The following is a 27,522-nucleotide window of genomic DNA, read 5'->3' as shown; positions in this document are numbered from 1 at the left end:
ACACTTGTTGCTCTTGGAGCATTTTCTCAGTTGGATGGATAGCTCTCTAAACAAGCTTTCTAGAAAGTTTGACATCATCAAAATAGAAATTCGGAGCTAAAACTTATGACATTGTTCATGAGATGGTATGTGTTATTCAAGACATCTGTGAAAGTTCCATGGATTTTTGTTGAACTTCATCATAGAAGTTCCACGCGCAGGTGCAGAAGTTTCGCACCAATAGCTAGTTTTAAGCTAGGGCTCTAACAATTAGTTTTTTTAGAGCTGGGTATATATACCCATCCCACAACCTTGTGGCAGACTGCTGGATCATCTTAGAAACATTTCCAACCTTGTGAGAGCTCTCCCTTACTCTCTCTTTGCGAGAGTGATTAAAAAGTGTGACACTAGTATTGGTTGAGAGATTTAGAGGTATGGATTGAGAGCAAGCCAAACCATGAGCACTTATCAAGCTTTGTCCAATTGTGAAGTTGTTGTTACTCTTGGAAGGAAGTCTTCTTAGATGCCTAGGCATCATCTGGCAAGCTCCCGAACTTATGGTGAGCCACGGGAAAGTTTGCGAGGGCTCTCCAATCTTTTCCCTATAAAGAAAAAGATCATCTAGTAGAGACGAGAATAGTGGTCAAGAAGACCCAGCATGAGCATGAGCTTTATGAGTTGCTCACTACCATCCTCACGTGGAAGAAACACATATCTTCTCTCGATGAGAAACACTTACTTTTTTATTCTCTAAACCCTAGTTTTTTCAACCCACATATCTTTATGTTTTGCCCTTCTCTTGATGAGATTTGTGGATGATCTAATGACTTTGCTAACCCTAGGTTAATCTTAAGGGCGCCTCCTCGACTGGTTTTCAAAGAGGTGTTCATAACTGTTTCATGGTGTTTCTGTTCAAACCTGGCTAGGCCGGGTTTCATAAGTTTGGCCAGCAATCGCCAGATTGCGTGGCACATAAGACCTAGCACTTGAGGTGTGTGACCAGTAAAATCATCGACAAGACTTCTCAACACTACAAAAAGAAACTCATGAATGTACTTCTAGTTTGAAGGTGTCCCTGTTCGGCTCGCGAAAATTTAACTGATGCTGATTTGTATGAGAGAAATATATTATTCCTTCGCTAAAAAGATACGACAGATTTATTGTATGTAGAAGTTCATTTTTAGTAATCCTTGTTGATGTACTTGCTATAGCAAGGTACTTTAGTGACTTCTACATAAAGAATCATGGCTTAAGCATGTTCGCTTGAGCTTATCTGCGCAATCTATCAGTCATTCAACATTATTTTTCTCTCATAATAAATCAGCGAGCCATGACTTTTCAGACAAGGGAGCTTATCTGCGCAATCTGTCAGTCATCCAACAAATTTATTTGTACATCTGAAATCTATTACCGAAAATTGTCTGAAAAGGATAACAGTATGTTTCATCCGTACACAACAAAAGATAGATGCATGAGTCCTATTTGGCTGCAAGCCTGCAATGTTTGTGCTTGGTTCTATGGGTGATCCCTGTGGTGCTCTAAGAAATTGGAGATGAATTTGCCACGTAAGGCGTCACAAAGCGCGCTTCATTTTCTAGCGATATGTAAATTGTAGCGTGTGCGTGGAACAAAAGGTACTCCCAGAGGGAGTGCAAGGGTTAACAACATGCCATTCTGCCACTGCGCTCATTAACTGATGCCACGTGTAGATAAATTCGAGAGCGTGTCCTCATATGGGTGATCTCATTGACCTGTTAATGAGGAATGGATGCTTCAGCAGTTCGGATGCTGAGGGTCTGTCTTCTGGATTGGATTTTACACACTGGCTTATAAAATCACGGGCATCCTTTGAAAGAGCACTTGGAATTGATGGTGCTTCCCCCTTGCCGATCCTGAATAGAGCTTGTGTCTGCATAACAAATATCACCAAGAGCAGGTGCCAGCATTTATCGAGAATTGAGAAAATCGTGTACTCATAGGCGCATTAATATAATTTGAAAAGCAATTCAGATTTCAAGAAGTTAGTCCTAAATGCTCCCTCACCCATTCCATGTCAGGATAGGGAACTTGGCGTGTCAACATCTCTAGGACGGTGCAGCCAAGGCTCCATATGTCAGCTGCAGGTCCATATGTCTTCTTTGGATTGACAACCTGAACATTTAGATTTTAGAGCTTCTATCTAGAATGATCATATAGTGTAGCGCAAATCGTATATGATGTTATCCAATAACAATGATCGTTCGCTAGCACCTTAACTTTAAATCAAACAATACCAAATGAAAATCAATGAATCATCACTTAGCTACACTCAAATATTAACCCAGATACTATACTCATAACCAACTTCATTGGACCGAACTACATGTCTGATAGATCTTAACGACACCACTGAGGTAGTGGCGATGAGTACTATTCCCAAGTAATATTTCAGTACTTTATGCCTATTACTTCAAGATGATTATTCTAGACGAATTATTGAAGAAAAACATAAGATGAACAAGCAAATGCATGCACACTCTAATCTCAAGTTAGAGTTTATGGTGGTTACCTCAGGTGCCATCCAATAAACAGTTCCTTTGCATGATTTTGCCGCACTGAATTTGGAAAGCTGAAAGGGAGTTCATAAAACAATATTGTATCAGATAAAAGTGGTAACGGATTAAAAGAAAAAAAGAAATTATGAGGATTTTGCAGACTGAGAGCAGACCTCCTTAGCTAATCCAAAATCTGCAAGTTTCACAGATCCATTAGCATGTACCAAAATATTTGCGCATTTAATGTCTCTGCCAGATCAGATTTGAAGCTATAGTTCAGAACATATACATAAATCATAGTATATTGATATAATTCTGCATTACTTTTCAAATCAATGTAGAAAACAGTTTTGGGGCATAGGTTTGAAGGGCTTTCATTTAAACTAATGGGTACATAATTGCCCACCCTATACCTTGTTATTCAGTAATCTCATCTGTTACACTGAATGACACCATCTATATGTACAAGAACTTCAACTAATTTCATCACCTATGAACAATGTTCCTTTCATGGAGGTAAGTCAATCCGTTAAGGATCTGTCTTGTATATGTAGAGACATGATTGTCTTGCAGGTGATACTTCTGAGACAAAGATGCAAGGGATCCTTGGGTCATTAGTTCAAGGAAGACATATAGTTTCGAATCTTCCTGCAATACAACCACACAATTGGATGGCCATAGCCTAAGCATGCATAGAGAGGGTACAAAGAAAACAATGAATTTCTGTGCACAAAACATATATTATATCAACAACGTGCTAAACTGAAGTTACTTACTTTGTCTGTTCCATAGTACTGAACTATATTCTCATGCTCAAACTGGCTCAGAAGTTCAATTTCCTGGAAAGATTAAACATGCTACAGGAAGTCAGATTTTGTAAAAGTTATGCTCTTTTGAGGGAATCGGTCATAGTTTGGTAGCACAGCCCCCTTAAGGATAACTGTTAGAGTACGTAAGGGGCCTATTGGGCCTGGGCTGGTGCAATAGGTCCCTTACGTACTCTAACAATAACAGTGTCGCCCAATTCATCAAAGATTTAGATCTGGGAAAGCCCAGAGGGCAGCTTGGCCCTTGGCCGCTTGGATTGAATTGCAAAGAGGATTATAGACTCACACTTCAGAGGGAGGGGGTCTGCCACTTATATAGCAATGTGGTCAGCCACCAACTCCAGAATATGCTAAAGCAAAAGGTAAAGATGCCTGCTCCTAACTTGGATGCCAAGGCAATGCAACTACTAATGCATAAAGTAAGATACATAGCAATTAGGCTTATCTAACATTCTCCCCCTAAGCCTAATGCTGGTTGATCTGCTCCAGACCAATCCTCCTCCTCATCTCCTGAAACTTGGCCTTGCCCAGAGACTTGGTGAGTATGTCTACAAAGCTGATCAGTGGTAGGGATGTGGCTGGCCGTGATGCTTCCATCTTCCAGGCAGTCTCTGATGAAGTGATATTTGATCCTTATGTGCTTGCTTCTGTCATGGAAGACTGGATTCTTGGCCAGGGCCAAAGCAGACTTGTTATCCACCTTCAGCTCCACCACATCGACTTCTTTGCCCAGCAGCTCCCCGAGTAGTCTGGACAACCATAGTGCTTGAGTTGCAGCAGAGGCAGTGGCAATGTACTCTGCCTGGTAGCTCGACAAGGCCACAACCTTCTGCTTGATCGACTGCCAGCTGACCAAGCACTCACCTAGGAAGAACATTCTCCCGCTGGTGCTTTTTGCTTGTGTCAACGTCACCGGCGAGGTCGTTGTCGCAATAGCCGATAAAGCGCGCCGTGCTAGGAGCCCTCTTGTAGTGAAGACCATAGTCCAGGGTCCCGCCCACGTAGCGAAGAATGCGCGTGACGGCCTGCAGGTGCTCCATCGTGGGCCGCTCCTTGAATCCGCTCTCGTACCCGACCGTGAACGCCAGGTCCGGCCGGGTGTGCACGAGGTACCGTAGGCTACCGACAATCCGCCGGTAGTGCGTGGAATCCACCTCCTCAGCCTTGCTCTCCCTGCTCAGGCGGAGTTTCTCCTCCATGGGCGTGTGCGCCGGATTGCAGCCAGTCATCTCGCCGACCTCGAGGATCCGCTTGGCATAGTGAATCTGGCGGAGGGTGATGCCACTGGCATCCTGACGCACCTCGACGCCGAGGTAGAAGCAGAGCAGGCCGAGGTCGCTCATGTCGAATCTTTCCTTCATCTGCGCCTTGAAGCTCTTGACTTCTTCCTCTTCAGCGCCGGTGATGATGAGGTCGTCGACATACACGCCGACAAGCAGGACAGAGCGTCCGCTGTCCCGCTGGTACACGGCCGCCTCGTGCGCGCTCTGGGTGGAGCCCATTGCCTTCAGGGTGGCGTCCAGCTTCGCGTTCCAGGCGCGCGGTGCCTGTCGTAAGCCGTAGAGGGCCTTGCGCGGGCGGTACACCTTGCCTTCTTCTTCGGCGACGGCGAAGCCCGGTGGCTGGCGCACGTATACCTCCTCCTTGAGGTCGTCGTTCAGGAAGGCAGACTTCACGTCCATGTGGTGCACTGACCACCCCTCCTCAGCCGCTAGCGCAAGGACACGCACCGACTCCATGCGCGCCACGGGGGCAAACGCATCGTCGTAGTCGACGCCCTCCTGCTGGACGAAACCCCGCGCCACCAGTCGAGCCTTATGCTTGATCACCGAGCCCTTCTCGTCCTTCTTCAGCTTGAAGACCCATTTTAGGGTGATCGGGTGGTGGCCAGCAGGCAGGTCGACGAGCTCCCAGGTCTTGTTCTCCACGGACTCGATCTCTTGCTTCATGGCAGCCTCCCATGCTGGATCACCTCGTGCCTCCGCATGGTTAATGGGCTCGCCGGCATGCGTAAGGTGGAGCTGGGCGAAGAGACGCGTTGCCAAGTCTAGAGGAGACACATCTCCTAGGATGTTGGTGACCTTGCGGTACCGGAGGGGCTCGTCGTCGTAGAAGGCGTCCAAGCGATCCTCGTCGTCCTCTAGTGGCGTCGCGAGCTCGATTTGGGACTGAACGGCGGGCGTAGTAGTGGTCGGAGATGGTGTCGTGGCTGCTCCAGCATCGCTCCCATACTCCCCCGGAGCTAGTGAGCTTGACGGTGTGGTCAGAGTTGCCGAAGTGGTCGGAGTGGTCAGAGTGGCCGAAGTGATCGGAGTGGTCGAGGATGGTCCAGGCGGGGTTGGAGTAGCTAGGGCGGTGGTCAGAGTGGTCGGGGCAGAGGAGATTGTTGAAGACTCGCCCCGTGCTCCTTCCTCCTTGCCGATCACCGAGTACTCGATGACGAACTCCGTGCTCACTGGAGCAGCGCCCTCTCCAGTCTTCACCCAATCCCAGCCGCGGCTCTCGTTGAAGATGACGTCCCGCGACACGCACACTCGCTGTGTCGCCGGGTCGAGCATGCGGTACGCCTTGGCAACGTCTGCGTATCCGATGAAGATGTCGGGGCGACTCCGATCATCCAGCTTCTTCAGCTGGGGTAGGTCCTTGGTGTAAGCCACACACCCGAATGTGCGCAGATAGCCCACCGCTGGCATCTTGCCGTGCCATGCCTCGTAAGGCGTCTTGCCCTGCAAGGTCTTGGTAGGCGCTCGGTTTAGGAGATAGACAGCAGTCACCACTGCCTCCCCCCAATACCGAGCCGGGAGGCTCCTCTGTTTCAGCAACGCACGAGCCATGGCCACCACCACCGTCTGATTCCGCCGCTCCACGACTCCGTTCTGCTGTGGCGAGTAGGGGGCGGTGTAGTGGCGCTCGATTCCTTTGTCGGCGCAACAGACAGCAAACTCCTAGGCAGTGAACTCGCGCCCATTATCGGTGCGCAGCACCTGGAGATTGCGCCCGCTTCCCTTCTCTGCTACAGCCTGAAGATGCTTGATGGCGTTCACGGCGGCGTCCTTGGTGGTCAGCAATGCCACCCACATGTACCGTGTGGCGTCGTCGACGAGCAGCAGGAAGTAGCGCCTGCCGCTCGGAGTTGCCGATGAGATCAGGCCGTAGAGATCGCCGTGGACAAGCTTTAGCGGCTCCTGCGCGCGGTACTCAGCTTCCGCTGGGAACGGGGCTCGGCGATGCTTGGCGAGGACGCACGTGTTGCAAAGTTGCGCGACATGGGTGATCGTCGGCAATCCACGCACCATATCGTTCTTGGACAACTGTCGGAGCGCGTCAAAGTGGAGGTGGCCGTAGCGCTCATGCCAGCGCCATGCCTGATCATCCTTGCGTGTGGTGAGGCGGAGCGGCTTGGCCTGGTTTAGGTGTAGGATGTAGAGACGGTTGGCTCCACGTCGCACCTTGACGAGTAGCCGCCGGTGTCGGTCCCAAATCCTCAGAACACCATGCTCAATTTCCACCTTTGAGCCTCCCTCGTCCAGTTGGCCGAGGCTCATGATTGAGTTCCTGAGCGCCGGAATGAAGTAGACGTCGTGGAGCACCCGGTGCTCCCCGTTCTTCGCCTCGAAGATGATGGACCCGACGCCGTGGATCTCCACCTTTGGCTCGTCGTCGAACCTCACCGATCCTCTAGCCGGTGTGTCTAGGTCGGTGAAGAGCTCGCGGCGCCCAGTCACATGGTGTGTTGCACCACTGTCCAAGTACCACCCGTCCAGCTTTTCTCCATTGCCGGTGTCGAGGTAGGCGCGCGCTCGGGGTTCTTTGAGGTCGAGGCAGGCAGTCTTGGCGCAGAAGGTTGAAGCTTTAGCCTTGCTGCAACTCCCTTCCCCGTCAAGCTCCAGGAACCCGTGCGCGACGAAGGCGGCGACGTCCTCATCCATCTGGGCGACGTTGGCGGCACCACCGCGCTACCGATTGCGTCGGGGATGGGGGCAATCCCGGGCCCAGTGGCCTGCTTGATGGTAGTTGAGGCAGAGGTCGTCGCGATTCGCCTTGCGCTCGCCGTCCGCACCTCCAGCCTTGTCCGCCTGCGCCCCTCCGCCACCGGCTCCCCCACCGTCACGATCGCCGCACGGCTTGTTCTTCTTGCCTCCACGGGGACGCCGGCGTCTATCCTTGGACGGCCCGGCCGCTTCCTCCTTCTTCTTGTCGAAGGCCCGCCACTGTTCAGCGGTGTACAGAAGCTTGCCACCGGTGTTGACGGATTCGGAGTCGTCCGCCAGCTCGCGGTCCTGGACCGACTTGAGCTGGCCAGTGACGTCCTTGATGGTGAGCGCGTCGAAGTCGAGCAGGGTCTCTATCGAGTTCACGATCTGCTTGCACCTCTTCGGCATGCATCGGAGGAGGTTCTCGATGACGCGCTCTTCGTTGAGGTCGTTGTCGCCGTTCAGCGCCATCTGCTCCATCAAGCTGCTGAGGCGCACAGCGAAGTCCTCGACATGTTCGTCGGGCTGAAAGGCGAGGCCTTCCCACTCCTCCCGTAGGCGCTGCAGCATCGCGCGGCGCACGCGATCACCACCGACTCTGCGCAGCGCGATGGCGTCCCACGCCAGCTTCGCCGTCCTCTTGTTGGCGATGGAGGCCGCGACGTCGAGCGGGACACCCGGTGATCATCCTCATATCTGACGCCGCCGAGGTGAACTGCATTCCAAAGGTGTCGAGCTTCGAGCTTTACCTTCATCAGGAGGCTCCACTCGTGGTAGTTGCTCTTGGTGAGCATCGGCCACGGCGCCCCGGCTCCGGAGTCGCGGTAGACCATCTGCGGTGCCGGCAAACGCCCGCGATGACCACGACGCCGCTCAGGGGACGGCGACTGGCGGCGGCGCTCGGGGCTGCGTGACCGTGATCCCGCGGAGACCGCGTCCTCCTGCTCCATCGCACGGCGCAGAGCAGCCGCGGCGGCAACCGCTGCTGCTTCCTGCTGGGCCGTGGCGGCTGTGGCCGCCGCTGCTGCCTTTGCGGCAGCAAGACGCATCCTGCGGTCGTCTCCTTCTGCGCCAAGCGCTCCAGCGACCCGCTGCTCCACCATGGATGCTGTGGCTGCTGCTGCTGCGGCGGCGGCTGCCCGAGCGCGAGCACTCTCGGTGGACATGGCTCTCTGGGTAACCCTAAGGCTGTAGATACCAATTGTTGCCCAAATCATTAAAGATTTAGATCTGGGAAAGCCCAGAGGGAAGCTTGGCCCTTGGCCGCTTGGATTGAATTGCAAAGAGGATTACAGACTCACACTTCAGAGGGAGGGGGTCTGCCACTTATATAGCAATGTGGTCAGCCACTAACTCCAGAATATGCTAAAGCAAAAGGTAAAGATGCCTGCTCCTAACTTGGATGCCAAGGCAATGCAACTACTAATGCATAAAGTAAGATACATAGCAATTAGGATTAACTAACAAACAACACACAGGCCAAAGGGGTCAAGCCTTAGAAGACAGTAGTAGAAGCCCACAGACATAACCTGGGAAACTTACAATAATAGATTACAGCTCACAATTATCAAGACAACAATATAATGAAACAAACCTGCTCAAGCTGAAAGATACATAGCTTCGCGTGGATCCCTTCAAATAAGCTTACTTCTTTGACAGCAAAGAAGACACCCTCACTGAAAATATAATGCAGAAACAGAAAGTAAGGTGATAGGAAAATACTAGAGCAGACTAAATAGTGAAAGCAATCATCCATATTGCACATGGCAGAAAAAGTAAAGAACAGATGTTTGTATGGCTTCATCCAGGGCAACAAATTTGGGTATATTGTTCTTGAAACTGAATATCCAAGTTAGTATGACCAAAAACACAAACCGGAGGGGAAAAAAGACTAACCTGAGTTCTAAATTTAATAAAATCCATGTTATACTTTTATATAAAATTGGCCAAACTTGATACTTTAACTTGATAATGTGATAGAACTGCATTATTTTCCGGGCGGAGGGAGTATTAGGTCTTACTTTATTTCTCGAACATGCAGAAGAGCCACATATCTTTTATATTAAGAAGAAAAAGGGGTAAGAGAAACCCCAAATAACAAAGAAACAAACAACCACCTCAACACACCCAGACACATGGCCACAACAAGCCCACACACACTCACACTCTTAGCCTCTTAGGGGAAAAACACAAACAAGGGATGAACAACCAAGGGGCTAAACAATTAGGCAAACCCAGTATCCAATCAATCAACAAGGTGAAGCCCATGGCACCTGGTAAACCCCATAGCTTTGCTTCCTCGAAGACTGAAGCTAGGATACCTTGCAGGTTAGGCGAAGCACCATCAAAGACAAAGATTCCGATGAGTCCAAAGCGACCAGGCTCCAAGAATAATTAATGGATTGACACCATGCCTATCTTGACCAACAACAATCTAATAGATCAGCGCCACAACTTCAAAGGATGACTCAGCCGACTGGGAGCAAGGTTCTGCAGTCCAAATTTCTGTAGGAGTTCATACCAGAATTGCCTAGAGAAGACACAAGAAACCAGTAGGCGATTGATGGTTTTCTCTTCCTGGTCACATAACAAATATTTCTGGTGATGCTATATAGTATATACTCAACCAAACAAGACAACCTGCAATCCAACACTTACTGTGCACGGCCAACCACATGAAAAAATAGCACTGTTAGGAGCCCACGTTCTACAAATATGCTTCCATGGACCGAATAAAATGGCTCCTTCAAAGAAACCTTCATATGCTGACTTTGCAGTGTCATCACGGAAGCAGTAAGCTGCCATATGTGCATATCTTTTGACTCTGGCTACAAAATAACTTAAGAAAGAATGTCCCAAAGATTTCTTAATTCTGCAAGAACCCCAACAGAAGTGCACCATGCAGGTCACCAATCCAAGTGTTATCAGAAAGGACCTCCAATACTGTACGCTTATTCGCTCTTCTGTTGGGCACCAAAGCAAAGAGACGTGGGGCAAGGGTCTCAATTTTATGTCCATGAATCCAAATATCCATCCAGAAAAGAGTATGGGCAGATTGGGCGCCATGGCCAACCTCAATACAGGCTGCCATAGAGAAGAAAAAACTGACACAGGAATGAACTTGAACCGGGAAAGAGGAGCAATGTTGGTCAGGTTCTGTTTTCTTTAACTGGAACCAGCGCATACCCTACAAGTTACAACCCCCCTTCCCCACCCCCCCGGCGACCGCTTGCAGATAAAAAAGGCCAAGGCCCACAATTTTGATTGGGTGACAAGTATTAACCCTAGGCACTAGGCAATGATCACCATTAATTTATTTTCTTCATCTCTAAAGAAATCTACGAATTTTATCAATTTCTTTAACGGCACATGGTTGGAGATAGACTGCCATTGCTAGATAGATCACCAGAACTGAGAACAAATTGCACTAGAGTTTTTCGACCAGCCTGGTTCAACAACTCAGCTTTTCGCCCTGGAAGGCAATCTGCAATCAGGTTGATGACAGGTTAAAACTCAGCCCTAGTGCCTGTATCATCTTAAATACATAAATGGAGCCAGCATGTAGGCTCTGATTAACTACAGAATTGGTTCTGTAAGGGTGTGTTTGGATGTATGATCTACTTGGCCAAGCCAAAATTTGGTCATAACCAAATAAGGGCATGACAAAAGTTTGGTCATACTCCCTCCGTATCGGATTTAGAAGTCGTTTAGGACAGCGACATGGTCTCCAAAACACAACTTTGACCTCTTATTTTTATAAAAGTATCTAGAAAAAAATGATATATGTATACTTTTGTGAAAGTATTTTTAAGACAAATCTATTCATATAATTTTCACATTTGCAAACTCAACAATTTAAAAGGTATTGATCATTTATATTCCCAATGTTTGACCCAAACTTTGTCCAAAACGACTTCTAAATCCGATATGGAGGGAGAAATAAAACATGTTTGGATGGTGGCCAAGCCAAAACATGACCGGTATTAGGAAAAAAAATGTTGTTTGGTTGGTAGGCATACCCAATTTTGACCTAATAGTGGAAGTGAAATCAGAATGAGCTTAACCGAGGCTTCTAGCTGTACCTTTGTTAACCTATGGACAGGCGTAGCATGTTAAGTTGATGACTCGAAACAAGTCAACAGCACAGAAGAGCAACTGAATTTTTGTCTTTAGAGCACTTACTCAGTGATGGCCTCATAGACCATACCAAACGAGCCACTACCAAGGAGCGCCCCACGGGTCCATGACCGGATCTTCTTCCTGCTCGATCTCCCATTTGGTGAGGTATAGAACATGAATTCCGTGGTCGTGCTTGAAGTGTCAGTGCAGTTGTCGGACGACTGCCCCAGCCTGATATCTTGGTGAAGTATAGAACATGAATCCTCGTTTGTCAGTGACATAACCTCTTTTCTGCCGCTGAAATCTACGCATTCTGTTCCGTGAAGCATCTTGATAACTTGGCTTATTGTTGGTCTTCTCCACCGATCAAGTTTCAAGCAGTCCAGACCTATCTCAATGCATCTTTTTATTTGCTGGTAATCTATTTCTAGTGATGTATATCTCAGTGATTTTTGTAGCCTATCTCTCCAATTCTTTAGTACCTGCAAAATCACAAAAAAAATATAGAATTACTACAAAGGGGGGAAAAAAGTAGCATCATCTCATCTCTCTAAAGAAATTGTTTCTGCCTTGGAAGCTGAAATTAATTTTCTTACAAGCTCAGTAAATTCTTGGGAAGATATTCCGGTCTCACTCTCATCTGGATAGTCCCTCTGTCCCGTCACTATCTCTATGATTATTACACCCAAACTGAATATGTCTGACTTTGTTGAGATCAAACCCCTGTTAATGTATTCTGGTGCCATGTAACCCCTGCATTGCAACATGGGTGCGTTAACTTTGAAGCCTTAAGACAACTGTAAAGAAAATTCATTTTAGCAATCTCCAAAACAACGATCTATCAAGTATCAAAAGCCATTTGACTCACAATGTTCCATCACGACTTATTGTGCAAGTCCAAGTTTTCTCCTCACTGAAGAGTCTCGACATGCCAAAATCCGCAATTTTAGGCACCATATTGTTGTCGAGCAATATGTTTGCAGGTTTCAGATCCATGTGAATAATGGGGGCATTAAGTTGCCTTTCTTCATGGAGATAATGTAAACCATAACAAATACCCTCGATTATTTTGTACCGTGTCTCCCAAGTAAGTCCAGAAGATTCATCTGCAATTGTAAGAAAGCATTCTGAAGGTGTTATATGATTGATAACTGGGCATACTGAAACCACATAGACTAGAGTCTCAAGTAGTAGAATGAACAAGATACGCCCATATTTAATTGAATTGTTATTGTTATACCTGAAAGATACCCACGAAGGTTTCCTTTAGGCATGTACTCCAAGCAAAGCAACCTTTCTGACTTCTCAGCACAAATGTATTTTCCATTGTATTCAACATATATATCCTCTGTTTCAGAACACCAGCCTACAAGTAGCACTATATTTGGGTGTTTAAGCCTCATAAGATGGTATGCTTCATTCTCAAATTGTTTATCCTTGACTCCAGGCATTGACGAATTAAGTTTCTTCACAGCCATCGATTCACCATTTGGTAGTACTCCCTGTTTAAACTCTCGTATTAAGAGAGGCATGAGTTTCTGAATAATCTTGGTGACATATATTTGACAGGTTCTAAATATGTGATTTAATCTCACCTTATATACGGTGCCAAAACCACCTTCACCAAGTAGCCGCTCATCAGAGAAGTTGTTTGTGATGTTTCTCAAATACTCTAGGGATAGATTGCGTGGTCCTGAACTTCCATATTGTAACATGCTCTCCAGCATATCACAGCTGCTAAACTCAATGTCCATTTCTTTTTAAGCAAAATCCTGACTGCAAAAGCAGTTTCACATGATAACAAACATCTGTTTGTCTTCCCCAGTGTGCAGGGATGCCTTCAGTAAGTCATGAAACTTCTGTAACCAATCCAAGAATCTGTATAATAGAGTACGAAATAAGTTGTGTCAAAATACTCGATCGTACACAAAGACAAATTGTTAGGTCTATTGCACTCGTCCCGATAAATAGTTACACGAAGAGTATAAAGGCTAGGAATTGCATCTCCTCTATAAAATCACTACCATCTTTTGTGTGTACAAATACCCCAACATGAAGCTACGCGACTTCAGTTGTATATGTACTAAGCTCCAAGTAGACACCTCTCAAGTATCGCTGAGAAAACAAATCCGTCATCTGGTAATTAAATGGACACCTAATTAAGGGGAAATTTTGAAGTGCGGTACTCTGCTGCACTAAATTTGGCATGAATCTGAAATGTGTTTGTACGCATTGAATAATTTGGTGCTTTGATCTAGAAAGAAAAGAACGGTGCTGAAAGAAACTAGCAGGCCTATACAATCAGAGCCAACTAAATCTTACTCTCTTTAGAGTACGAGCCGACTAATTTTTGGATCTGAAGAGTGTACATACTTCAAAGCATGGACAGTCACAGACATGAAGTACCGCTTGAAGGTCCAAAATCATTTTTCAAGCACAGCAAGTACCTTTATTCAAGACGCCTCGGATAGCAATTTTTCAAGCACGGCCAGTACAGTACCTTTATTCAAGATGCTAAAACACTCGGATAGTCAGATAGCAATGTTTAAAAGACTAACCTGGACAAAACCTAAGGCTTGGAGTTGGAGAGATGGCTGCACCTGGAAAAGATGGACAAGCCGCCGTAAAAGGAAATCAAGGAAAAAAGCTCCCTGCGCTGAGTAGACCAAATGAGCAATGAGGCAATGATAGGGGCGAGCACTATGAGCATGAGGGCACGACCAAAGGTCTCCGCGTAGATGAGGAAGCCTATGACTGTATGAGGTCACCGGTCTCGCAACACGAGTGGACGGGCTGCTCTTGACTCCATATCAAGGCCTTGTTTACTTCCAAAAATTTTTGCAAAATATAAATAATAGCATTTTGGTTTGTATTTTACAAATATTATTTAATTATGGACTAACTAGACTCAAAAGATTCGTCTCGTCAATTCCGACCAAACTGTGCAATTAGTTTTTGTTTTTATCTATATTTAATACTCCATACATACGTCTAAAGATTCGATGTGACGGAGAATCTGAAAAATTTTACAAAATTTTTAAATAAACAAGGCCCAACGCGAGCGGCCAGTACCTTTTATTCCCGGTCCCACCATTCATATCGCTTTCCCCATCGCAGCTTCCCATCTCCCTTCCTCTTCCCATGCACTTGCAAGCTTCAAATCAGCGCAATCCCCACCAGATCGGCGTAATGGAGTGGCTTGGATTTGTTGCAAAGCTCAACTATTTATGATGAAAGAACTTATTGTATATGAAGCATGACATAGAGTCATGTGCCTAGGTAGAGAAGACCAAGATATAGATTAGCTACGATGGACCGGTTGCAAATGTAAAGGGCAAATCGGAGGCTTTGAAGCGACACACTACACTTGGCAAAGAAGCTTGAACAAGGCGTTGATGGACCAAGACAAAAGTGAAGAACAAGCAAAGTTGCGATTGATGAACCAATAAACCATATGATGATATGAAGTGGATCATATTATTAATGAGAAGTGTTGATTTGTGATGATGATCAAGAGGCCTCATGCAGATTGGTGCTTGTGTGGCATTAATATTGGAGGAGATGAAATGAAGTACGCAAAGTAAAGGAAAACTGCATGACCGAATTTAGCGTAGATGGCCGTACTATTAGAAGGGGCAAACTTGTTTGCATATCAGTCATTTAGCGCCACTTGAGCGTCTATCTTTGCATGCGATGATAGGATCCAGTGGTATGGTGAGAAGAAGTAAAAACCTTCACATGCAAAGGTGGTGGAACACTTTTGGATTGCCTTGGTTGCAAAAGGGTTGAACAAGTGAGAGAGAAGAGAGCTTCTAGGGTCGTTAGACCGTGAGGCTAAGCGTTGGACCTTTGTGGTGCTGGTCCGACAGCTTTTGGTGGCTATTAAAGAGCAGCGCCCATGCTCAAGCAGCGTCGAACCTTGGCATTTCCTGGCGCCGGACCAACCGCAGTCACTATTCCTAGGGTGAGGGGCATATGGCAAGCTAGGAGCATGCACGACATACCGTCAGACCTTAGGGGATGGTCCCACAATGGTTCGTCGTCTCGGTCTGACGGCTCTAGGAGCTCTCGAGAAGCTCTCTTGAGTGCATTCGTACTATGGTGGTGCAGTGGTCCAACGACGATCGGACCAACTATGTTCTAAGCTGCACGAAGTAGCTGTTGTGCTCCAACGGTCACCTTCAAATGGCTAGTGCCACATGGCACGATTACAGGGCATTGGACCCTGATGCGATGGTCCAATGGTCCCTGAATCTAGTCTGATGATTACACAAAAAGTCCAATAAAGGGTTCTAGCAACTCTCTCGAGTTGGGCTCTATATTTTGGAGTGTTGGCTAGCTACTGATGAGCACCTTGAGGTCTTTATGACTTTATTTGGGCATGCTTCGGAGCCCTCTAACTCAGTTTGTGCAAGTAGTGTTTGCATTTGATTGCAAGTGAGTGATTCTAATGTGTTACATTGGCAGATTGCAAGGTGTGATAAAGTTACAAGCCGATGGTGCTTGTTACTCTAGGAGGTTGCCACCTCCTGGATAGCTCGGTGGTTGTGGTCTTTGTTGTGAAACCCGCGTGAATTTGTGTGTGGCTCCAAAGAAGGCTTTGCTTGCTCTAGGAAAGACATGAAGAGCAACTCTTGTAGAGCGAGGTGTGAAGAGCGCTAATTGGATCGGTCAGACTGAAAGCTGGAGCTCGTGGTGAGTACTCCACGTGGGAGAGTGTGATCGCTGAGTCACCACTAGATTGGCGACACCCTTAGGCTTGCCTCAAGGGGAGTAAGTGGTTGGCAAACCACCAAACCTCAGGATAAGAATCGTCGTGTCAACTTGTCATCATCTTTTCGTTGGTTTGTAATCTCCATACACAAGCTCATATTTACTTGTTCATATATCATGCTCGTGTTGTTACTCTTATGTCGCTAATTTGCTTGTCTAGCAAATTAGTTGTTTTGCTTATTACTTTTTGTAGCTAAGTAGTTGTTGACCTCTCTAGTTTAGCTTGCGTAGCCTTGCTAGTTAAGAAGTACTAGTGTGATTAGACTCCACTCCTATGCGCTTTACTCAGGAGCTCTCTCGTTGTCCGAGTACTAGTTGTATAGGATTGTGTGACCTTGCCAGCTAGAATTGTTTAGGTGAGCTCTACCTAGTCCACCACCTTAGTTGCTTAATTAGGATCTTTATAATATGTTTGAGAACTTAGATAGAGGGGGTGTAGTGTTGGCTAGACTGAGTAGTTTAATTTTGCATTTGTTTTAGTTAGCTAGTGCAATTTAGAAAGGATTGATCACTCCCTCTAGTCTGCCATCGCGACCTATCACTTAGTCAAATAATAAGTAGAGGCACTTTGGACATTTCATATCTTTCATCAACTCTAGGAGAATAGAAATCGTTATGCCTGACATTTTTCAGAAGGGCTTTAGCTCCTTAAGAGAAGCTACTTCTTCAAAGGAGCTAAAGCTAGAGTTGTTCATAGAGGAGGCGCCAGAACTATGTCGAATAAAGTCTGTGTTTCACTGGGCTCAAAGCAAAACAAAGCATGACTCCCTGTTTTCCAAAACAACCCCTTATACTTTCCTTGTCCAATCTACAGCTGCATCATGAATTCATTGGAAAATATAATACTTCGTGGCTATCATGGATTCATAGGAAAATATAATACTTTGGACGCAGAGCCATATGTTTAGGCTTGTTTAGTAGAGGGTTGCTCCAACTCCTCTGTGCATTGTGAGCTAATGAAGGACCTAAAAAGTAAAGAAAAAGTTGAAGTTTATGTAGCATTTTTATTTGTATTTGATAATTATTGTCTAACTATGAACTAACTAGGCTTAAAAATTTTCTCTTGTATATTTTCATAGTATATCTATTTGATGCCATAAATTTTTGTAATTTTTTCTACAATTTTGGTCAAACTTGAGATGCTTTCACCCTCTAAGATTCTTGGAATGACTTACAATTTGGGTTGGAGGGAGTACTATTTTTAGCTTCACTCTGCGCAATAGAAATAGAAAAAAGTCTACTTTCCCCCCCCCCCAACTTTCACAAAAGTCTGTTTTTCCTCCCTTAACTTCAAAACCGGACAAACCACCTTCTTAACTTTTCAAACCGTGCATTTTACCTCCCTGGAGTGGTTTCGAAGGCGGTTTTGCTACAGTGAATAGTGGTTTTGCTAAAGTGACGGTAGTTTTGTTTTTTTAATTATTTCGGCTCAATCTTTAAAAAATCATAGTAAATCACAGAAAAATCATAAAATAGAAAATCTAATTTTTTTGGACTCCACATAAGTAGATCTACACAATGAATATATAATATGGTATGCTTTAGTACAAAGTTTTTGCTATAAAGATTTTTCTTTTTTATTTATTTTGGCTAAATATTTGAAAAAACATAGTAATTACAGAAAAATCATAAAATATAAAATATAATTTTGTTAGACTCCATATTAGAATATCTACACAATAAATATATAATATAGTATGCTTTAGTATATTTTTTGTTGTAGCTTTAGATCTATGCTTTTCTATAATTAATTGAAATAATTCATAGTTGCATCTTCTATTATTATTTTGTCGGTAAAACATACATATATTATATTTTCACTGTGTACATATATACTCACGTGGAGTCTAAGAAAATTAATTTTTCTATTTTATTATTTCTCTATGATTTACTATGATTTTTCAAAGATTCAGCCAAATAAATGAAAAAAGAAAAGGACAAAACCACACTGTAGCAAAACCACTATTTGCTGTAGCAAACCGTCTTCGAAACTGCTCCAGAGAGGTAAAATGTATGATCGCTGTAGCAAACCGTCTTCGAAACCGCTCCAGGGAGGTAAAATGTATGATTTGAAAAGTTTAGGAAGATGGTTTGTCCGGTTTTGGGTCAAATAAGCAGTATCCCACGGGCCCTGCTCGCCATGTGGCCCACGGGCCACGGCTGCTGCTGCACTCCCGCTGCCGCCCTCTCCAGGACGTCCACGGAAGATCTAGAAACAGCAGTTCCATATTGCATTGCCACGTCTGATAAAGAACAGAGGATGGAGAATATTCGTAACTGGCCACCTTGGACTGGGAGGGCACAGTGTTTGGCACTGATTGGACTATTCTTTGGGTGAAGGCATCGTGTCATAACATCGTCTGTTCAGAGCACATGTCCTATCTGGATAATTATTCAGTCAAAATGCAAGGCATAAAACAGCAAAAATACAATGACGGTAATATTAAATATAAGCAGCAATTCAGGGAGAAAGGGATTTAGATTGACGATATAATTGTGACCTGGGGAAAAAAAGTCTGAGCATTGTTCGGTTGCTCTCATACATGGGTCTAGAATAAGTTCAAAGGCTCCATATTTTTTAGGACAACACAAACTTTGAGGATCTTGCAATCCTACAAGGCTACAACTAGAGCTGCAGAACACAAGCACATGATCCATAGCCAGTCGTCAGACATAAACACCACTTGCAAGGAGCACGAACAGAGACCCAAAGCCCTGTGAAACAATCAGAGATAACTTAGGCATGAATCGATCACCTTACTGAAATTGTAAAACAACCAAAAGCCTATGGAATAGAGACCAATGCCCTGCAGAATTGTAGAACCAAAGAAGTTCTTAATAAGGATTATACCAGAAAAACAGAAGCAACTGCTGCTGTTGCGATCTCCTTTGCCAGGCTACGGCTCCGCCTGGATGAAGTTGCTTCATAACTGAAACAGACAAAATAATTAGCACCGATTTGTGCCTGCTTTGCTCTCCTCATTAAAACTCTTTGATTTCAGGTCTACAACAACTCTAAGGCCCTGTTTAGTTCCCTTTGCTAAATTTTAGCCAACTAAATTTTAGTCACTTTAGTAGCTAAACTTCCAAACACATTAACTAAAAAGGAGCTAAAATAGTTTAGTCCCACTAGTCACCCAAGAGTAGCTAAAATAATTTTAGCTGGCTAAAATTTAGCAAGGGGAACCAAACAAGGCCTAATGTCTGAAATGTGAAGCATTTGGCTTTGTTCTGCATTCAGTTATTGGCAAACAATTTCCACATAAAACAGATGTCAAGTTTAATGCCAGCAGTGAATTGTCAATTCCTATAACCTGCTCCTGGTTATTTCATTTGGTGGCATATAGTGCTGCACTCAACAAAGGCGTCACAAGAAAGCCAGAGAAGCAGCATGATCACCGTCATGAGTTATCTTTGAAGTAGTTTGAGGATTGGATTAGTTTGGAAGTTAGGAGATCAAATTATATGGAAGACTAGGTTGTTAGTAGCTTGAATGAAGAGCAAATATACTGGGCCCGCTCTATATATAGGCCTGATGTAATCTGGGAGATGGAGGAAGAAGCTATTCCATTCACATGTCCTCCTCGTAGCAACAATGTATCACTATCAAAGTTCCGCTAGGCGCTTGCCTAGGCGCGACTAGGTGCGACTAGTCGCGAATCGGAGGCTCCCCGCCTCGCCTATGGGGGTAGGCGGAACCTAGGCGGCGGCGGCGGCGCCGGTGGGGGTGGAGAGCATCCGGCGGAGCTTCGGACGTGCGCAGACCGAGCGCAGCGGGCGCGGCCGCGAGGAGCAGTCGCCAGCGGGGAGGAGCAGCGCGGGCGACGGCGTGCGCACTGCACAGAGAGAGGGAGCAGCGGGAGCGGGCGGCGGCGGGCAGAGTCGCGTCGCGAGTCACAGCTTGCGGGGAGACGGGGGGTCACGGGGGCGACGCGGGATGAAAGAGTTGGGCTAAAGTGGGCCGTTAAATAGGTCTTCTATTCTTTCTCCCTTCCATTACTACTACTTATCTGTTTTTTCTTTTCTTTTAAGTATTTATACATGTATTAGTCACCGCCTAGCAAAACGCCTAGGAAGGCCTAGGCGCGATTACTCCCGACTAGGCGCTACGCGGAGGGTCAGCGCCTAGATTCCGCCTAGCGCCTAGCTGAACTTTGATCACTATCCCATTTAACTGCTGCCATCTGCTTCCACCCTTCCATTGCCACATGCATACAACCACCATAACAAGCGCAAATTGAACAAAAGAACCTGCAACTGCAACTTGCTACTTGGTTACTGCAATCTTGGCCAGGACTTCAAGGCTCAAAATTGTAGGCACTTAGCAGACAAATTGACGAAAATATGTTGCAACAGAATTGTAATGTTCGACACACGAATTACATTTTTGTAATTGAGATTGAAATCAAGACCAAAATCCAAGCAGAAGTGCACAACACAGGATGGGTATGCCAGCATATATTTGACCAAAGAAAACAACCATAAGTGTATGCCAGCATATATTTGACCAAAGAAAACAACCATAAGTTTAAATTTGGGATTTTAAACAAGTACAACAATATACAAGGAGAGTCTTCATGTAACTGAAAGCAACAATAAGATTAAATTTGGGAGTTTAAACAAGTATGGAATAATATACTAGGAGAGTCTTCTTGTAACTGAAAGTGCTAGACATTATCTTTATAAATTTGTTACAACTGTTAGACTGGAAATGATTATTTGGTTAGGCAACGAATTCACAGACAAATAGGAAGAAACAAATAGTCAGTTGCATTCACAAAAAGCTTGTTGAACAGTTGGTCAGTGTCAGCACCACGGACACTGAGGTTAATCAAGGTCCATGAAACCAGCAAACCAGGCAGCAGTTTGTGTATGCCTAGTCAGGCAAGATACGTGTGTTTTTCTCCAGTAAATAGTTAATTCAAGTTATAAAGCTATATGGTGCATGTTCTATTTCAGCAAACAACTTACAATCTTCTCAGTATAAAAAACTAACAGGTCAAAAAGGAAATCCCCCTGCAACATAGTTCAATGCTAACATGCTCCAAAATGACCTACATGATAGCAAGGACTCAATTGGCATCACATTCTACTGGTTGCTGCTGCAACTTCAAAATCGCAAAGTGAATGGAGTTTCCCCTAGCGGCATAGAACAGGGACAGGGATGCTACCACTTACAGATCAAGCAAACAAACAAATATTGCAACAGATGAGATCTCCAATTAGAACGAGCGGACAGGTCAATTCTACATCCTACCAATAAAACTTAACCAGCTAAACACATCAGATCAGGGCACCAGACAAGTGAATGACTGATCCGCCAAATCGCAAAGTATACGGGGCAGCGGACGAAGAGGGGGACTCACATGAAGAATGAGGCGGTGAACATGAGGCCTACGGACACCATGAGGACGGCCAGCGTCGGGTACCACTCCACCGGCACGGGGCTCGAGATCGCCTTCGCCGCCTGCGATACGACACGACGAACCCCCCGGGTCAGCACAGCACAGCACAGCACAGCGGGCTCCCAAGCAGAGCCCTGGATCTACTACGCAGGAGAGGGCGGTCGAGGAGGGCTCACCATCCCGCGAGATCTGCTGCTGCCGCTGTAGTCGCCGCCCGCTCTGCCTGCCTCGTCGTCTCGTCCCCTTGTCGCCGCCGCCGCGAGACTGACTTGTGACGACCGGAGCCAGATGGACCCATCAGTCGCAACTCGCAGGGGTTTAAGTGGGCTTTGGATCCGAGTGATGGGCCGGCCCATGGTTTCCGACAGGCTTTGTTCCTTTCATGGTAAAGCCCAACGACCGGCCCATGTGGAGGCCATGGCCGGGGGCAGCACACCGGGAGCCTCGCCGAAGCGCCATGGACTGGCGACGCCGCTTTCTCGGCCTGGGCAATCGGTTAAAATCGACATTTCGGTTCGGTTGATTCGGTTTGCAAAAACTTCGGTTTGCAAGAATAGAATGAGAAACCGACGAAATCGGTTTCGGCTTTTTATATCGGTTTTCGATTTTAAACCGTACTAACCGAACTGAAGCCGCCGGAGGCCGAAGCCCCTCGTCGTGCCGCCGCCGCTCCTTGCTCAGCATTGCTCCGCTCGCCGCTGAAGACCTTGCTCCCCGCTCGCCTCCGCCGCCCCTCGCGCGCTGCTCCGCTCGCTCGCTGCCGCCGCCCGCGCGCGCCGTCGTCGCCCGTGCACGCCGCTCCCGCTCGCCGTTGTTGCTGTTTGCGCCGCTGTAGTAGCAGCCCCACTCTACTCGCGCCTTGCCGCTGCGCGCACACACGAGGAGCTTGCCGTCGTCACTGCGCGTGGCCCTGCTCCACCCGTCGCGTGGCACGGTTGAGCTCGCGCCGCCATCAATCGAGCAGCGAGCACACATATTAGGTTTTGGGATATTTGAGTGCAAGCGTGGGCCGGTGGGAGATGGGAGCTGTTCGGGAGTGCCTTAACCAGTTAACTGGGCCGTGGGCTTTTGCTATAGAGTGACGTTAGGAGCCTGGGCTGGGATTTGGAGCGGTCTGGCGAGTGGAGCACGTACAGACTTCGGTTGCATTCGGTGTTTGGTTTGGTTGGACATGGGAACCGAAGCCGAAGCCGAGGACCGAAGATCAGAAAAATAGAAACCGAAGCCGAACCGAAAAACCGAAAAACCGACTTTTCGGTTTGGTTTTGGCTCGGTTCGGTTCGGTTCTCGGTTTACGGTTAAAATATGCCCAGCCTGACCCCTTTCTGCCCGCGGAGGCCGCCGGATCCGCGCGCTTCCGTGGCCGGCTGCGGCTGCGCGTCCACCGTGCGTGCTCCCATATCGCCGGCCCGCGTGCTCGAGTGCTGACTCAAAAAGTTTGTATCTCCATCCCTGGCCGGCCAAGATGCAAAGATGTGCTCGCATTGGTGTCTGGCCAGCAATGCTATGGGGGAAGGGCATGACATCTAATCATCAACGCTAAGATCAATGACGTGCTTATGCTCAGAAGTTGTTTGATGAAAGCAGCAGCAGACATTCTTCACGTGGAACATTGTGTTCTACAGCTGCACGCACAGCAGCATGGTAATGTAGAACTAGCTTTTCGATGTGATGTTGAGGGGCTGCCACTCTGCAGTCATCTCCAAGCATAGCAAGCAAGGGCACATAGCTTGGCAAAGTGACATCACCAAGAACCTACTCCACTATGCCAAGCAACTTCAGGTATCCAACATATATTTCTCCTGCTCTGATTTCACTCTTTTTTTTTAAATTGTGCTCTACACTTACATATTCATGTGTTCTGCTACTTTCGACAAACACAAGTGTCAGCTACTTAGATCCTGGTCTAATTATATTCAGTTGTCAACATTATCAGCTTGCGCATATTTTTATATTTACTTACTTGTTGTCCACAAAATTTTCTCCTAGAAATAGCAATATTTACTGTGTAATCATTTTTATATCTACTTACTTGTCGCCAACCAATCGATACTAACATGGGCCTTGTTTAGTTCCTCAAAAATTTTACAAAATTTTTCAGATTCTCCGTCACATCGAATCTTTAGACGTATGCATAAAGTATTAAATATAGATGAAAATAAAAACTAATTGCACGGTTTAGTCAGAATTAACGAGACAAATCTTTTGAGCCTAGTTAGTCTATAATTGGACAATATTTATTAAATACAAACGAAAGTACTATTATTTTTATTTTATAAAAATATTTTGAAAGTAAACAAGACCGTGAAACCCTTAAGGCAACATTTTCTAGAAAGAACAACACACGAAAATGTTGTCAGCCCAATCCCAACGTGACCCCCAGGCGAGCGCATGTGGGCAAGCAACTCTGGAGTGGAGGAGGCGCCTCGTGGAGCTGTGCTCCCACCAAAACCGAACCTTCTGGTGCGCCGTGCCGCTTTCATCCTCAAGTTCCATCTTGATCTCTTGCCGGCTGCCGCTGCCTGCGATGGGCAGGCAGGCCGCACCGCCGGCCCGGTCGCTGCCACACCCTAGAGAGCACGTGCTCGCCTGCCCCTGTCTCCTCCTCGTCCGTGGAAAACCCCTGCGTTCTTTCAGCGTATCGTAATCTTGTTTGTCTGAGGCTGTTTACTAAATCTACTAACTATTTAATAGTGTCTTTTTATAATAAATTAATAAATAATATTTTTAGTTATCGTTTTTTTAAGAAGTGAACAGCCTGGTCGGAGACACCGCGCGGCGTGCCCAAACAGCCATGTCCTTTTTTGCCTTTGCCTAGTGCTGGTACCAGGCCCTTGTTTAGGCCTTGTTTAGTTCCCAAAAGATTTTGTAAAATTTTTCAGATTTCTCGTCACATCAAATCTTTAGACGCATGTATGAAGTATTATATATAGATAAAAATAAAAACTAATTGCACAGTTTGGTCGGAATTAAAGAGACGAATCTTTTGAGTCTAGTTAGTACATGATTGGATAATATTTGTCAAATACAAACGAAAGTGGTACCATTTCTATTTTGCAAAATTTTTTAGAACTAAACAAGGCCTTAGTTCCCCAAAAATTTTGCAAAATTTTTCAGATTTCCCGTCACATCGAATCTTTAGACGTATGCATGGAGTATTAAATATAGATGAAAATAAAAACTAATTGTACAGTTTGGTCGGAATTGACGAGACGAATCTTTTGAGTCTAGTTAGTTCATAATTGAACAATATTTATCAAATACAAACGAAAGTGCTACTATTCCTATTTTGCAAAATTTTTTGGAAGTAAACAAGGCCCCAGTACTACTGCTGCTCAGTCTCCGCACCGCATCGCACCTTCAACCTACAAAATAGTATAAAATTAAGGCTTTGTTTACTTAGCAATTTTTTTTTGCTTTGACTATTGTATTATTTTTGTTTATATTTGAGAATTATTGTTCAATCACAAAATAATTAGGTTTAAAAGATTCGTCTAGTAAATTATAGACAAATTGTGTAATTTGTTTTTGTTTTTGTTTATATTTAATGCTCTATATACACATTTAAAGATTCGATATTACGGAGAATCTTGAAAAAATTTTAGATCTAAATCAGGCCTAAACATGTTTTCTTTACAGGCGTTTTCCAATGTGTTGTGTTCACACTCTTGTCTCATGGTCATACTGTGCTTTGTACCCCCAAACACGCCCGAGAAAACAAAGAACAATGTGAAAACCGATGGAGTTTTTTTTCTTTTCTTTTTTTTTGGAATAATGTTGATGAACCAGCGTCAAAATGTACTACAGACGTACTGGTACTAAATACTGTACTGTACTGTGCAAGAGAGATCACCCGTAGGCAACGCAGTGGGTTCAACTACTACACGTACTACGAAACGATAGGCCGGCCGAGTCACAGAGAGATTCCAAAGAAATAATTTCGCGGCACAGTACATGATTGAGATTTTCTTTTGTCCTTGGGAGAAGGTTGTACTCGATGAGAGCAAGTATATGAGACTAAATGATAAGTTTATCACTTCAAATCTATCAACCATTCAGCAGTATTTTTTTCCACAATAAATCAGTCAATAGTACTTTCTACCATGGTTTATCAGCCAAATGAACAAAGCGGAGATAGAGAAGAAAAGGAAGAAAAGAGAGAAGAAGCAAGCTAGGCCTTGTTTAGTTCTCAGAAAATTTTGCAAAATTTTTCAACTGTCACATCGAATCTTGCGGCTCCATACATAGAACATTAAATATAAATAAAAGAAATAACTAATTGCACAGTTTATCTGTAATTTGCGAAATGAATCTTTTGAGTTTAGTTAGTTTATGATTGGACAATATTTGTCAAATACAAACGAAAATGTTATAGTGTCTATTTTGCAAAACATTTTAGAACTAAACAAGGCCCAAGTTTATAGCTGATTTGTTGAAGAGCTCACTACTATATGGATGGACTAAAAGAAGGCTACAAAGAATTTTATAGCCAACAAACTTTAATATTAGTCTTGCTCTGATGATTACTAAGTTTTGTTTAGTTCCCTTGCGAAAACTTTTTGGGCTACCGCAACACTTTCATTTGATGTGGCAATTATTATCCAATTATAGATTAAATAGACTTAAAAGATTCGTCTTACAAATTAGAGACAAACTGTGTAATTAGTTATTTTTTATCTATATTTAATGCTTCATACATGTACAACAAGATGTGACGAAAAATCTTAAAAAGTTTTTGGCTGAGGAACTAAGAGCTTGTTTAGTTCACCCCAAAACAAAAAAGCTTTTTAAGATTTCGGTCACATTAAATCTTACAGTATATGCATGGAATATTAAATATAAATAAAAAAAATTAATTAATTATATAATTTGTTTATTTTTTTATAATTTACAAGACGAATTTTTTGAGTCTGTTTAATTTATAATTAAACAATAATTACCAAATAAAAACTAAACTACTACAGTACTCAAAAACTCCTCGAGGCAAGGCCTACTACCATGCCGTGGAGAATTGCTCGTTGTTTTCTTCTTCACCACTCACCAGCTCGACGAGTGATAGCACGTGCTCGGCTGGGCACGTGACGTGCCCATCCCCATCCATCCGTCCATCTCTATTGGTGCAGCGGCTGGAGGCCAGGAAGAGTGGTCTGCTACTCTCCTTTGCAGACACCGGCAGGCAGGGGGGAGGCACGGCTGCACAGACACAGTACTCCATACTCTGATACTCCTCTACTGCTTTGCAGGACGACACCTCGCACGTGCCGTGGCCGAACTGCGAACCATGCCGCCGGTTTCACAACAAAACAAAGGCCTTGTTTAGTTAAAAAAATTTGGAAATCGACACTGTGGTATTTTCTTTTGTATTTGATAAATATTGTATGGGTTCACCTCTTATACCGGAGTAATTGTTTAGTTCCAAAAGAATTACAAAAACTTTCATATTCATCGTCACATCAAATCTTACAACATATATATAATATTAAATATAGATAAAAAGTAATTAATTATATAATTTATCTGTAATTTATGAGACGAATCTTTTAAGCCTATTTAGTCTATAGCCTTGTTCACTTTCACCCTAAAACCCAAAAATTTTCAAAATTCCCCGTCATATCGAATCTTTAGACGCATGCATGAAGTATTAAATATAGACGAAAATAAAAACTAATTGCACAGTTTGGTCGGAATTGATGAGACGAATCTTTTGAGCCTAGTTAGTCCATGGTTGGACAATAATTACCACAAACAAACAAAAGTGGTACAGTGTCGCGAAATTTTTTTCTTCAGGAACTAAACACAGTTTGGTCGGTATTGTCTAATCATAGGCCGTGTTTAGTTCCTGAAAAAAAATTCGCACAGTTTGGTCGGTATTGTCTAATCATAGGCCATGTTTAGTAGGAGTTGAAAGCTT

The 27,522-nt window shown here is 44.9% G+C and overlaps 2 protein-coding genes across 3 annotated transcripts; both read right to left on the bottom strand.

The window, feature by feature from the left end:
* Window positions 1,346-14,219, bottom strand: LOC110431018 (cysteine-rich receptor-like protein kinase 25). 2 transcript variants are annotated; one of them, XM_021449507.1, is made up of 14 exons: window positions 14,034-14,219; window positions 13,881-13,947; window positions 13,029-13,311; window positions 12,674-12,935; window positions 12,302-12,539; window positions 12,030-12,186; window positions 11,497-11,915; window positions 8,909-8,990; window positions 3,290-3,352; window positions 3,004-3,161; window positions 2,687-2,762; window positions 2,528-2,587; window positions 2,023-2,130; window positions 1,346-1,888 (listed from the first exon to the last, which is right to left on the bottom strand). In XM_021449507.1, the coding sequence occupies exons 3-14, from the start codon at window positions 13,185-13,187 to the stop codon at window positions 1,709-1,711; spliced, it is 1,962 nt and encodes a 653-aa protein (XP_021305182.1). In that variant the 5' UTR covers window positions 13,188-13,311; window positions 13,881-13,947; window positions 14,034-14,219; the 3' UTR covers window positions 1,346-1,708. The 2 variants fall into 2 exon arrangements, with proteins under 2 accessions (XP_021305182.1, XP_021305181.1); XM_021449506.1 differs by lacking the exon at window positions 13,881-13,947 and having other exon boundaries at window positions 13,992-14,219.
* LOC8061992 (transmembrane protein 258) lies at window positions 18,634-21,987 on the bottom strand. Its single transcript, XM_002437133.2, has 4 exons — window positions 21,788-21,987; window positions 21,573-21,673; window positions 19,058-19,136; window positions 18,634-18,921 (listed from the first exon to the last, which is right to left on the bottom strand). The coding sequence occupies exons 1-4, from the start codon at window positions 21,965-21,967 to the stop codon at window positions 18,874-18,876; spliced, it is 408 nt and encodes a 135-aa protein (XP_002437178.2). The 5' UTR covers window positions 21,968-21,987; the 3' UTR covers window positions 18,634-18,873.

This window comes from Sorghum bicolor, chromosome 10 (assembly GCF_000003195.3).
Source record: "Sorghum bicolor cultivar BTx623 chromosome 10, Sorghum_bicolor_NCBIv3, whole genome shotgun sequence".
Taxonomy (NCBI): Eukaryota; Viridiplantae; Streptophyta; class Magnoliopsida; order Poales; family Poaceae; genus Sorghum; species Sorghum bicolor.
This window is presented reverse-complemented; position numbering and strand designations above follow the sequence as displayed.